The 14,722-nt window shown below is 33.1% G+C and overlaps 1 protein-coding gene across 5 annotated transcripts in view; it reads right to left on the reverse strand.

The window, feature by feature from the left end:
* Positions 1 to 12,968: 12,968 nt before the first annotated feature.
* LOC106103261 (ADAMTS-like protein 1) overlaps positions 12,969 to 14,722 on the reverse strand; it is a 47,201-nt gene continuing 45,447 nt past the window's right edge. For all 5 annotated transcript variants that reach the window (XM_013282971.1, XM_013282968.1, XM_013282969.1 and 2 more), the window contains one exon: positions 12,969 to 14,392. In XM_013282971.1, the coding sequence (XP_013138425.1) occupies positions 14,286 to 14,392 (107 nt within the window). In that variant the 3' untranslated portion in view covers positions 12,969 to 14,285. The remainder of the gene's footprint in view (positions 14,393 to 14,722) is intronic.

A 14,722-nucleotide genomic window follows, 5' to 3' on the forward strand; every position in this document is an offset into this window, starting at 1 on the left:
GACGAGGTTTTAGCCCACTGTGCTCCACAGTCAAATTCACTTTCCCTTCTCATCATTCCTGTATAAGAAAATGGTGGGAAAGGAAAGGGAATCAAATTGGGGCTTCGGCACCACATTCATCAGACGAAACGCGGTGTTCCCACTTCACGCCTGTCTTCTGTGTGGTCGTGGTACACCGGAGTCGGCCCATTCCTGCGAAGATATTAAAGCGGACGCTACCACTGTTAAATTTTAATGATATCGGTTTTTGAAGTACTTGAAATATGTGATCTAAAAATATGGAATCCGTATTTGTATGCGTCTTTGTCCTCTATTGTAGGTTTACCGTCTTTATGCAAAGAATAAGATGTCTTCCGAGACGTAAGCCTGAATAGAATTTTCCATACGCTTTTATAAGATGTTTGTTCTTTGAATTATGAAATTAGGTTATGTTTTTAATATGACATTTTGCTTATATTAATAGATTTCAAATGTTTTAAAGGTGGTAAACGAGCACTTGTATTGAAATAACGAAGCAACAGCGGCACATAGACAACCGCAATGAGATGCCGTTGCTTTCTTTAAATCGACGGAGGAGATACAAAGAAATAGGGCAATAGATGTAGACAATAGTTTGGAAGAGCACATAGGCTACTCGCTTTTGTTTTTTTTAAATTCTATGCGGACGGAGTTGCGGGCGAAAGCTAGTTACTTATATTTATAAACATGTTGATTGAAGTTGAGCTTTAAGGTGTGTTTCCACGGTGACAAAAGCACCGGTTACTGACAAATACGCGTCGTACCATAGAAACAGTAACTTAATAGCGAAGATTGTCTCCGACAGTAGGTTTGTCACAAACGAAAACAATGTAATCCTACCTTTAGATTTGTAATCTAACTTTAACTAGTTTTGGAAATTTTAAAAACTACAAAAGTGATGACCCCTTGTAAAGTACGAAATGTAGTACAATCGATGACGTCATCGTCAAGTCCGTCAATCGAGTCGTCTGATTGGCTTAATGAGCGGCAGTACTGATTGCGATGTCGAATACTATTGAGAATAAATAATCCGATTATACCAAGTCTATTTATAGGTTTATTGACTGCGGTTAAGTGATCCGGATCACTAAATATATGTATATCATAGGTATTCCATGGCGGGATTAGACCGCTTCGGCTACCTTGAACCCTTGACTTAAATCACAGTAAAGTGATGAATGTCGCGGAATCAGATCTTTTGTTGGCAAAATAGTCAAATTTATTCATTTGTAAATGTAACATAATTCAATTTACTCATTTAACACGTTCAATGCGAAACCAGAACTAAAACACCTGGTACGTATCCCGCGTACTTTGCGAAGAAGAAATGTATATAGTACTAGGTGTCCCCGTGCGACTTCATTCGCATGAAAATATGAGAGTTTTAGTTTATTGTTCACATTTGTCAAATTATCAATAGCAAATGTCAAAATGACATGACAAACCTTGTCAATCTTGCTTCCTTGATGTTGGCAGCAACTTATGGTCTCTTTCCCACATTAGGGTTTTTATCGAAAATATTTACCGCCAAAGTTTAATGCCGTGAAATATTTAGCCTAAAGCGTGACGTAAGTGTAGGGCTTTTTATTAAAAAAAGAATTATTCAAAAATATGCTATAATTGCTGACATCTTAGGCATCAAAGAAGTGTGTGTTTATGCTTTATTATAATAGTATTGATTATACGGGATGTGCTACACCTGGAACCTGAACTGAAAGTACAGAAAAATCTTTGCCGCTTTAAAAATGTTAAGATATTAACTAACTGTCGCACTCGACCTCGTTCGTGCGATTTTAATAAAACTGAATAAATAGCCTGTGTTCTCCTAGATTATATTCTACATCAGTGCCAAATTTCAATGAGATCCGATCAGTAGTTCTGGTTATACGTAGTATCTAACATCCATCCATAAATCTTAACTTACACATTTTTAATTAGTCTATACTATTATAATAAAGCGTAAACACACACTTATTTGTAGCCTAAGATGTCAGCAATCACAGCATATTTTTGAATAGTTCTTTTTTTAATAAAAGCCCTACACTTACGTCACGCTTTAGGCTATATATTTTCACGCCAATAAACTTAGGGGGTAAATATTTTGGATAAAAATCTTAATGTGGGAAAGAGACCATAAGTTGCTGCCAACATCAAGGAAGCAATTGTCATTTGTGCATTTGAATTTTGACATTTCATGCGGATGAAGCCGCACTGGAACAGCTAGTAAGAAATAAAATTGATTACGAAAACTTTTAAGTATAAAAAACTAATAAAATACGTCGAAGTTGTTCGAAATATTTTGCTTTTCAATATTTTAAATTCTCATAGACATGACACTGCATATTGATCGCATATGCGATGCATGCTACGTATTTCCCAAACATTCGTATCTTGTCAGCACATCTCTGGGATATCTAAATTGCAGAAAGGTATCACGTGGGAAATTTCCTATGTCGCCTCTTCGGATATACATATAGTTTTATACTACTTGTGTCGCCTTTTATAATAATAACCAGCTTTCGTTCGCGACTGTCAGCGTTAAATTAAAAAAAGTAAGTAGCCTACGTGTTCTTTACATTATCCTCTACATCTATGCCAAATATGACTAAATACCGCGTGAACAGTCGCGGGAAACAGCTATAATACTAATAAATTATTTAATAAAGATGTTAATAATACCTTACTTTCTTATAGGTCTATTTGTTATATAACCTTTTTTTTATTCTAAACGCGTTTATTTTAATAACAATTCCAGTAAAACGGAAATTAAATTTATCAGAGAATCTTTAGCGTAGTTAGTTTGTTAACTTGATTCCTTGTTGAAAGAGTTATCAGCGAATGCCTCGACGGAGAGACTATGAATTTTTAATTTTTAATTTGTCCGCAAAGTCTGTTGAAACGTTTTTTTGCAGTGAGCATTTTTACAGGCGCTACGGAAAATGACATGATCGAGTTTAAAATTTTATTTTTAATGATATGTTTGTTGTTTTAAGCATTTTTTTCTTTAAATGTTGTTTTACCGCAACATTTATGTATCCTTAATATTAAATAGTAGTTCAATTAGTGTAATAAAGTGTAATGTATTCATTGTTGACAGTTCTTAAAAACTAACATTCTTTACATCACAAAATAATCTGATAAGTATTAGTCAATAATTATAAGATGTACTTAAGTATTTAATAATATTCTCAAATAACTTGTTGCTTTACTCATAAACTTCTGGAATATTCCAACAAACTCAAAGTCCATACGTCGGAAATAGTTTGCTGTAATAATTCTATCAAAATTGGTTACCGTCGGCACTTGAATAGTTTTCAAGTATTCAGAAAATGATTTAATTCTCAACACACACATAGAATGTGGTTTGAAACTAAATATATAGCCAATATCTTATTAATATTATAAAAGCGAAAATTTGTAAGCCTATACTGTTGAACGGATCTCGATAAAATTTGTCACAAATCTGGAACATAGTCTGGAAGAACACTATATTTTTATAATAGCGCGCAGACGGAGTCGCGGGCGAAAGCTTGTAATTAATAAAATTCTAGAATATTATACAGTACATTTTATAAGTTTTTTTTTTGCGCAGACGAAGAATAGACATATTTGTATTATGACAATTATCAACGAATTGTTTGACCAAAGTAGAAAATAATGCGTCTTCGTTGTTTAATGTCGATATCGAGTCTGTATACGACAGAGCTATTTGCTTCACTAGACGAGACAAGGCGCAGCCAAGTCACGTGTGACCTGACCTCTCTAATCTTGTTTGGGATCTGTAAGCAATATATTTGATAGCACATCTTGTAATTGATATTGTAATGGTCTTCGTTTAAGATAGTGTATAACCACAGTTTAAGGAACGAAATGTGATTCTGTGCGATATTTGGCAGGTAAGAAGTAAAGTAAAGATGACATGATCAAGAAGGGAGTGATGACTGAGCTTACGTATGATAGTGTTATGTGGAGGACAAAAACCGGTTCCGCCCTTCGGGAGTAGGATGAGGAGAATGATGATGAATATTTAGCAGTCAACTTTTTGTGTCAACTACCTCAATAGCTTGTAACAAAACATAGATGTAGAACTTAGTCTGGACAAACAGAGGTAACTAATAAGTTCTTTAATTCCGCACTAACAAAGTTACGCTAAACATGTAAATCTATATGAACGTTCTTTTCGCGTTATTATCGTTGAATAAAACGAAAAGAATAAACTCTAAAAATCACATTCGTTATTGCAAATTTGACAATCTTCCCTTTGGTAACGAGCTGCTTACAATTTGGGAGACACTTCAAGGAACGTGTCTGAGAGCGGAGTCGCGCCCGCAAACGATGTACGTTACAATATACATAGATTTCTTGGTTATGTTTTATTTAGATTTTAACATCATTCAATCTATACTTCTATACTATTATAATAAAGCGTAAACACACACTTCTTTGTTGCCTAAGATGTCAGTAATTACAGCATATTTTTGAAAAATTCTATTTTTATAAAAAACCCTACACTTACCTCATGCTTTAGACTATATATTTTCACGCCATTAAACTTAGGGGGTAAATATTTTGGATATAAACCCTAATGTGGGAAAGAGACCATAAGTTGCTGCCAACATCAAGGAAGCAAGATTGCCGAGGTTTGTCAAGTCATTTTGACATTTGCTATTGATAATTTGACAAATGTAAACAATAAAATAAAATTTTCATAATTTCATGTGGATGAAGCCGTACAGGAAAAGCTAGTTTACATATATTTACAGGATGTCCCGTAATGTTTGGATCATGAAACCTTCTATACATCAAGAGTTTTGAAAAAAATGTAAGGAGATACAATAAACTAGAAGTAACAAAAGTGTTTATTAAAAAAATGTTTAAATTTACGAATCTTCTTGAAGTTTTTTCTTCGAGCACTCGATAGATGTACCCCATTAATTACAGAACATCCTGTATAAAATAAATATCTGTTTCCCTTGATCATCGCATCAAGTGGGAACTCGGGGAATCCGTAAAATTAACTACACTTTTGTCAATAGTAGACAAAGTATTTTATTTTTATTCTTTCAAAAGACAGACATCAAAGACAATCAAATCCTCACATTCGGAACTGTACGTGTTTGAGAGCTTGCTCGTTGAGAGCTTCTTTAAAAATAAGGGGGTGTGATATGAAATTTGAATTTGACGACTACATTATTCTAACGGGGTGACATAAGCAATTGAAAAGTTTAACATTGTTTTATTTATTTACTAGCTGTTGCCCGAGACTTCGTCCACAAGGTATTAGAAAACATACAAACTATATAAATAACAAAAAGCTACGTATCTCTCGGAAACCGTACATTTCTCGGGGATAAACCTTATCCCATGTGTACTCCAGACTTTGTTTTATATCTGTGTCAAATTTCAATAAGATACGTTAAACCGTTGCAGAATGATCGAGTAAACATTAAAAAACTAAATTAACGAAGCCCACGGGTACCGTAACTACTCCCGGGATAAAAAGTAGCCTATGTGTTCTTCCATACTCTGCTCTACATCAAAGCCAAATTTCATTCAAATCCGTTCAGCTGTTTAGGCTACAAACTCTAACAAACATCCATCTATCTAAACTTTCGCATTTATAATATTAGTTAGATTTAACATTACCGGTTGTAGAGGTACTAACTATCACTACTCCTTTTTACCAACTTACTATAAGTCCCTATTGAGGTGCTCAGAACGTACCCTAAGTTAGTGTGACTAGGCCCTAGTCTACCACGCTGCTCTGCGAGTTCACTTCACATATATCATTGAATTTCTTCGCTGATATGTGCAGGCATCATAATGTTGTCCTTCACCCTAAGAACGTCGGGTAAATTATGTACATATGAAATTCGAAAATCGAAATAACAGTGGTGTAAGAAAGGATTCGAACCCAAGACCCGTAGATTACAAGTCATGTGGTTTTCCCTGAGCCACCGGATAAACCGGAGTCGATGTGGTCATATCGTTTTAATTCTTTTATGTTTCTGATTAAATCTATGCGAATATTATAAAGAGGAAAGATTTGCATTTTTTAAGTATTAAAATAACTCAAAAACTACGAGACTGATTTCCATAATTCTTTAATAAAAAGCTACGTTATCAGTGAATGACATAAGTTAGATTTTTTAATTTCACGCGAAGTTGCGTGCAATAGCTAGTAATATATAATTTTATAGTTACCCTGTATATATATTTGTATCTTATGTTGCAACCTTATCACAAATTGTATCTTCGTAGTGCATATCTGGAGTGCATCTAGATTATATTGCGACGCGACGTACCGGCAAATTGTCGCGGGAATCGTCGCATCGGGGGTTAGTTACGCAAGATCTTATTTGTGATGACGCGTTAATGGAACATTCTAGAAGTTTCCATCACTAAAGAACTGTAGATAATTAAACATATTGCTAGATCGAGATATTATAGAAATAATATTTCAATGTACGCTGCTATCAAATAGTTTGACAAGTTTGTCCGCCTGTAGTAGTCTATATCGCAGTTAATGAGGCTTGTAAAAATGTCAAGTATGGTATTTACATTGTGGAGTTTTTAGTTTTGACTATAGCGATCTAACTGATAACTAGTGATTTTCGTAACTAGTTTTTTTGTATTTATATTGCTTCTGTTTTGCTTATTGCACTTTCTAAAATAAACAAGAATAAAAATCTTGTTGGAAAAAGTATGATTGTTTGCTAATAATGGGTTTGCTAGTAATTACAAAAGAATTTTTCTTATCAGAGCACATTCTGTGGCTGTTTCTATAGATTATAAAATGATTCCTAGGTTTTATATAAAGAATTTTTCTATTTGAATAGTCTTGTTTAATTATGATTGGATTAACAAAGGAACGACGAGAAAAAAAAAGAAAGGAACCGAGAAACAAAGAAACCAATTTAATTTGATAAAAGAAACAATCAAAATTAGTAAGCGTACAATGGACTATTGGTAAAACCAAATTCTTTTTCGGTTACATTTCAATCAACTGAATTTGGGTGGAACAAAGGAATTCGTCGTTGGATAAATTAAGAACAAAGTAAAAGTAAAACCCGCTACACACGTTTAATACCTGTACAGTATTAACTAAATAATCAAATGCAATTATAACTAACTTATGTAGAAATAGAACTGAAAACTGTAACTTGTTACCGACAGCGCGTCAGTCAAAATACAAAACAAAACTTTCTTATTATTAAAACATCTTTATTCAAACTTATTTACATACTAGCTTTCGCCCGCTAGTCCGTCCGCGTGGAATTGAAAAAAGTGTAAGTCTATGTGTTCTTCCTGACTATATTCTACATGTATGCCAAATTTTATCGAAATCCGTACAGCCGTTTAGGCTACAAACTCTAACAAACATCCATCCATCCATCTAAACTTTCACATTTATAATATTAGCAAGATAAGATAAGATTTATTAACAAAACTATTTGGCGATCACATCTTGTACGCGTCTTTTCGTTCCATTCTTTTTCTAACCAATAATGCAAACGTCTTGGTGGCCAGTATTCAACCTCTTTGGCTGTACTCGTACTGCTTGTCAGCCAAAGAGGTTGTATTTGGCACTCAGTTTTACACTACAGTTTATTTATGACACTGAATAGTTCTACAATTTCATATTCCAGAGAAATTGTACATAATCTTACTAATATATCAAATGCTGAAGTTTAGATGGATGGATGTTTGTCAGAGTTCGCAGCATAAACAGCTGAACGGATTTCGATAAAATTTTATTGACGTAAAGTTCAGTCTGGAAGATCACGTAGGCTCATTTAATACTCATTTTTGTTTTCTATTAATTCCAGACGGATGGAGTCGCGGGCGAAAGCTAGTAGCTACACAAACATAAAGCAAAGCTAACGTATTCTGCAGAGCTGAGTCATAAATCTTCTAGCGTCATTCAGAGTATCGGGAAGCGATCTCGAAACAATTACGCAAGTTCCGGGTCAGACGTGCGCTTTAACCTATCGTTTCTTCAGATTTTCCTATATCTTTCATATTTAATAAATTACAAGCGTCTTGAAGATATTAACGTTCGCTTAGGAATGGTTTTAACGCTTATAGTGCCCTGGACAAGATTTCATATTTTATAAAGTTATTGGGAGACGTAGTACTGTGTAATTCACAGAATTGTGGAGTCCCTTTCTGCTCGCTCTGGTCAGTCACAGTCGTTAAAAAGGGCTTCGTGTTTCACTTTCATGTAATAAAACTGGAATGTCTGTTTGTTATATCAAAAGAAAAATTCGAGATTTCGGAAAGATGATGTATTTGCGTTGATGATAACGAAAACTCATTTAAAAATTGTTTGTCTGTCTGTTTGTACGTCAGCCGCGTTTGTTCCGGGTAGTCTCCGAAACAGCTGGACAAATTTCGACCGGACTTTCACGGAAGGATATGACATAGACGGGAATATTATAGGTTACTTTTTTATCTTAATGTTGCATAGACGAAGTCGCGGGCAACAGTTAGTTTGTTATAAAAATACTTAGCGGTTAATAGTAACATACACTTTACCTAGGAAACATTCTCGTTAGTGTTTGTATGTCTAAACTGTACTGAAACATGCATTTTATAAATTGGTTCAATACAAGTCACAAGCGAAATGCATTTTTAGATATGTGGGATGTGTGAATGCGTATTTCCGAACGAAGATATGAGAAAGCTTGTTTAAATGCTGACTAGAGTGAATGATTCTGAACGTATGAGAGACTGGAAAGAACGAACGAACGAACTAAAAGCGGGAAGATGAACGGAACCTTGTTTTAGATTAAGACGAAAAAATAAGTGTAAAATTATATTTTTGCAACAAAAGGTGAAGAAATAAAGCTATTGAAGGAAGAAACAGTTTGTTTTAACCAAAACGACATATATATAGATAATGTAAACCATACTAATATTATCTCGACATTTGCCGCACAGTATTAAAAAAACATAAGAACTATGAAAAAAACGTAGCCGTTGACAACCTAATATTATTCGTTAACGTTTGACATAAACTTGTGTTACTGCATAATTTGTTTTATGTCTATTCAAAATTTCAATCACACAAGTTGAACCGTTGCAGAATTATGAAGTAAACTTAAACAAATTAATGTATCCCCGGAAACCGTAACTATTTCCGGGATCAAAAGTCTACGTGTTCTTCCAGACTATCGTCTACAATTATGCCAACTTTCATCTAGATTCAGCAGTTTAGGCTACAAACTCCAACAAACATCCATCCAAACTTTTGCATTTATGTTAGTGAGATTGTAAGATCTCTTATGACTTGTACCAGCCTCGATGTTAGATTCCCGACGTCTCCAGTCAATGCAAGCGTATATCGGATTACCTGTTGGAGACTTGGCAAATTCCAATCCTGTAGTAACGGGAAGCTTAATGCAGTACAGACCTTTCAATACTCGAAGCTTTTGAAACCAAACACTAAATTCGACTCTGTATATATTTGATTTAGAATTTAGATTGTAGAGATATAAGTTTATTCGTATGTTAGATCTGTACTGTATAAATAACTAGTTTACGCCCGCGACTCCGGTTGCGTAGTATTAAAAAAACGAAACCAAGTAGCCTATGTGTACTTCCAGACTATTACATTTATGCTAAATTTCATTGAGATCCGTTCAGTAATTTAGGCTACAAACTCTAACAAACATCCATCCATCTAAACTTTCACGTTTATAATCTTAACTCTCTAACATGCTTATTTGAAATCATGGTCAAAGACGGAGGGATTTTTTTTTCCAAAGAGAATGCTTATCTACCAGGGACCACTTTTTTTGTATTGAAATTACTTAAAGTATACTTAACTTATGTGGACAAGTCTCGAGTGAAAGCTATATGTATTTTACTCTAACTAGAACGGTAGATGGATAAAGTTAAGAATGTGTACATTAGAGGAAGTTTGAAAGTAGCGCCAGTGGTGGAGAAATTGAAGCAAAAGGTTAGCGAGGTATGGACATGTTATGTGACGAGACGATGGGGACATGAACCAGAAAGTGTTAAGATTGAATGTGGATGGCTACAAAGGAAGAGGAAGACCGAAGAAAGTATGTATAGATTGTGTGAAAGAGGATATGCTTAAGAAAGGAATGGATTCAGATATGACGGCTGATAGAGATGTATGGAAGAGCAGCACATACTTTGCCGTCCCTCTGTAAGGAATAAGGGCAAGTGGAGGATGATTAACTGAGAATGGGTCAAACATAGACATTTTTGTTAATTAGATGTTTGATAGTCATAAAGTACCCTTTGAATTTTATATTCAAAAGAACGTATAATTGAAAAGAAACAGACATCGTTAAGAGCCATTCTCGGATTAGTGTTTGATCAGTGTCTAGACGAAGTTAACTCAAGACGAGATTCTGGCTATTTCAGAAGTCATTTTTTGTTTTAAAATTAATGAAAATTTAATTACTATCCTTTTATAATGTGAAACTATTACAATATTAATGTCCTTTCAAATAGATAAGGTTAAAGACCCTTAATTTGTTAACGATTTTTTTTTAATGGGTCATTTTTGTTTCTGCGTCTCACTGGTTACGTTAATTAGTACGTACACTTATTGCTGTCCGTTTTATAAGAATAAAATAGGAGAGACTATCTTACTTCTTACTAATATTTTAAATGCGAAAGTAGATAGATGTTTGTTGGTTTGTAGCCTAAACTACTGAACGGATATCGATAAATGGCATAGGTGTATAGGATAGTCTGGAACACATAGGCTACTTACTTTTTTTATAACACGCAGACGAAGACGCAAGTAGAGCTAGTATTTTATATTAACATTTTTATAGCTTCTTTTAAAACATTGGCCAGTTTTATTAATTTAAGGGATGTTACTTCCCCATTTCTGTTGTTTTGTTTATTTCGGAATAAGCATTTGGATTCTAAGATTTTTTACAGTTAATAAAACACAGTATTCAGTAACTTATTCGTATATTTTTTTGAAAATATTCGATACATTTTATACATTGGACTTAAATATAGGCTTAAAAAAAGGTTCATAGCTCGAACAATACTGGAAATCTTGTGACTGTAGATTCTAGAATAGAATTAGATTTGCCGCACTTAGAGTCAATATGGAATCCTTTAATGTAGAAAGATTGTAAGAAATCTACATCGATGTGTTAAATGACTCTGAGTGAGGCAAAACAAGCATCTTACAAAAGTACAATTAAAACAAACATTATGACATTTACAATAGCGGTGGATAACAAAATAATAAATAAATTTTATTTGAGAATGTTCAGTATTTTAAGTAGGTAGCATATTTTTATTTGATCTTCAGTTTTAATTAGTTTTTATGATTGTATAAAAATGTATTATTTATGTAGATTTTAGAGTAAAATAAATAATAAAAGGCAGTAGTAATTATGATGTTATATTTTCATATAGTATTATCAAAATGTATGCTGTTTAAGATTTTGACTTACGTCAAATAGCTTTTTTATGAAATAATGAACATATTTGAAAAACATTGAAATAACAAATGTTACAATTACTTTATGGTAGAAAACTTTATAATCAAATAGTATTGAAAATTGTATTTTTTATTGGATTTAATAAAGGAAAAGCCGAGTTAAATTGATAAGTTTAAAGAGTTTTTTTTTAAATAAGCATAGATTTAAATTCATTTCAGTATAACGATAGATTAATATAAATTTATGTAAATGCATCTTTTAAGGTTGGATTTCACGGGACACGATAAATAACAGCAAATGGAATTAATACTACAAATGTGGATGGCTACAAAGGTAGAGGAAGACCGAAGAACGTATGGATGGATTGTGTGAAAGAGGATATGCTTAAGGAGTGGTTTCAGATATGACGGCTGATAGAGATGTATGGAAAAGCAGCATACTGTGCCGACCCTCCATAAGGGATAAGGGCAAGTGGATGATGATGATGGAATTTATACTACAAACAAATGCACGTCGTGTCCCGTAAAACTACACTTTTATACCGCATTAAATTAATTTTAAACGCTTTGGAATAGTTTTATTTATAATAATTATATACATTGGTATATTTTACTAACAATTGACAACAAATTATTTATATATGTTTTATAGCGAATCTAAAATATAAAATTGTGATGTTCAAACACATTCTGAGAGCTTTGATTGGTTAAAACTCACGCAAAGGGCTTCTACTCATATAGTGGTAAGTCTAAAATGCGGTTTAAGCACAGTTAGAGCGGGCGCACACCTTTGACTAAACAATCGCACAACTGTCTTGCGATTGTCAATTGTTTCACTCCATTCAACTGTGTAGATGCATAGGTACGCACAACTTGTGCGATTGTACATTGTTTCGCAACTTCAACTGTTTAGTTGCACAACTAATTGAGTACTGTAACCTCCATAAGCTCATAGGAATCAAAGCGACTAAACAGTTGTGCGATAGTTTAGTCATTGGCATCTTACGATTACATTTAATTGAAAGTTGTGTTTTAAACAATACTTTTAAATACTGTTTTTAGGAGTACAAATATTAAAAAAGCATATGATTTTTTTTTGTCAGAAAACTATTTACGATATTTCCCGTAAGACCTGTCGCGATATTTGCTTTTTATTTTAAAACAACTAAAGATAATTGTATTGTTTTTATTACGTTTTGTAGAAAACTGTATAAGCAACTAATCAAATAAATTCAACCATTCTATGAATGATTAGTTTCATCATATTCATCTCCTTATCCTACTCCCGTAGGGTCGGCGCAACAGGTTGTTGTCCTCCACATAACTCTATCATACGTCATCTCAGTCATCACTCGCTTTTTGATCATGTCACCTTTTACACAATCCATCCATCTCTTTCTAGGTCTACCTCTACCGATGTACCCTTCCACACTCATAACTAACGTTCTCCTTGTCACATGCGATTCATCCCTCCTCATAACATGCCCATACCATGCTAACCTTTTACTCCTTACCTTCTCTACTATGGGGGCTATTCTCAAACTTCCTCTAATCTACTCATTTCGTATCTTATCCATTCGTGTTCGTGTGTGATTAGTTTCATTACGTATTTACATTAAATTTAGCGATTATTTTTTAATGAAATGCTTCTAATTTTAGTATACATATGAAATTACGTTAAATATATCTAACATATGCCATTTTTTGACTATTTAAAGTGTTTCTTTATAACATTTCTAATAAGAATATTTGAATTTTTTATTTTTTACTACATTCTCTATACATTAGATGTGTTAACTAAATATTTTTGTGCATTTTTTTATAGATTTTACATTATATGATATTTTTAAGCGTACGGTGCGTGTTTACTTAATTACATTTATATAACATAATTTACAAAAGAATTAACTAATTTTCAAGGACCCAGTAAATGTACAGACAACAAAAAAAGTTGACATATTTTTAAGATCAAAAAATCAAGATATGTTTAGACAAAAAGACTACTTAAGAGAATTTAACAAAATGTTTGTAGACTCTAGATCGTAATTTTTTGGCGTGTTTATTTTACAAAATACGTAATAGATTACTTTAAACTAGATTTAAATCTTTGCGCTGAAATCACATAAATCACAAATACGTACGTCTCATGTATACATTTCAATCTACATACTACATATTTTGAAAAATATTAAAATGTTTTTGTTACATTTTCTTTTCATATGTCCATTTCCCAATCATTTTTAGTATTATTAATGTTTTCTGTTTATCTTAAAACAATGAATTATAAACAGGAAGATTTTATAAGCTTCATTCTTACATCGTTGCATGTAATTGTAAACTTTTTTTGCTGTCTGTATTAGATAACCTAAAATTTGATCAGGTCAACAACCATTAAACATTTGCAATAAATATCAAGTAAGTACCAAGCACAACAATTTTCCAATATTTCTCTATTCTCTATACCTTTAACAATTCCATAGAGTTCATTTTTTATAACTACCTTCATATTGTTTCATAACACAATTTGAAATCACACTTCACTTCAACCGCAGAACCATTTGGAACTATAATTTGTTGGCACTGCACTTATTAAATCAATAATAACATTTACTTCTCCATTTTTCATTAATTATTGAAATTCAGTACATTTAATTTACATTTATTTTAATTATTTCTCATCATCCTATAGATAGGAATAATTCCGTCTCTTTAAGCATTCGTAATTCATTTGTTTTGTAACACTGACTTATATTGCCATCTCTTTCATTCTTAAAAAGACAGAGACAGAATGTATCTCAGCAGTGGTATTTCCTAGTGACATCGATCAATTGTAACAAGTTTCGCAGCAATGCTCCTTGTAACGTTTCAGAGCGCACATGTTCATCGCACGAACGTTCTCGCAATATCTTGATCCATCCTTACAGATGCCATCTAGAAATAAAAAATACATCTTACTAATATAAATGCGAAAGTTAGATGTTTGTTAGAGTTTGTAGCCTAAACTGCTGAACGTATCTCTATGAAATTTGGCATAGATGTAGAGGGTAGTCTGAAAGAACACATAGGCTACTTATATTTTTATTTTTTAATTCTACGCGGACGCAGGCGCAGGCGAAAGTTAGTATTACTATATTTATTATCTAAATAATTAGATTGTCGTCTGCGATTCCGTCCGCGTGGAATAAAAGAAACAAAAGTACGTGTTCTAAGTTCTAATAGACCGTCCGCCACGTCTATGTCAAATTTTACTGAGATCCTTTC

Source organism: Papilio polytes, unplaced genomic scaffold, assembly GCF_000836215.1.
Source record: "Papilio polytes unplaced genomic scaffold, Ppol_1.0 DF823835.1, whole genome shotgun sequence".
Classification (NCBI taxonomy): Eukaryota; Metazoa; Arthropoda; class Insecta; order Lepidoptera; family Papilionidae; genus Papilio; species Papilio polytes.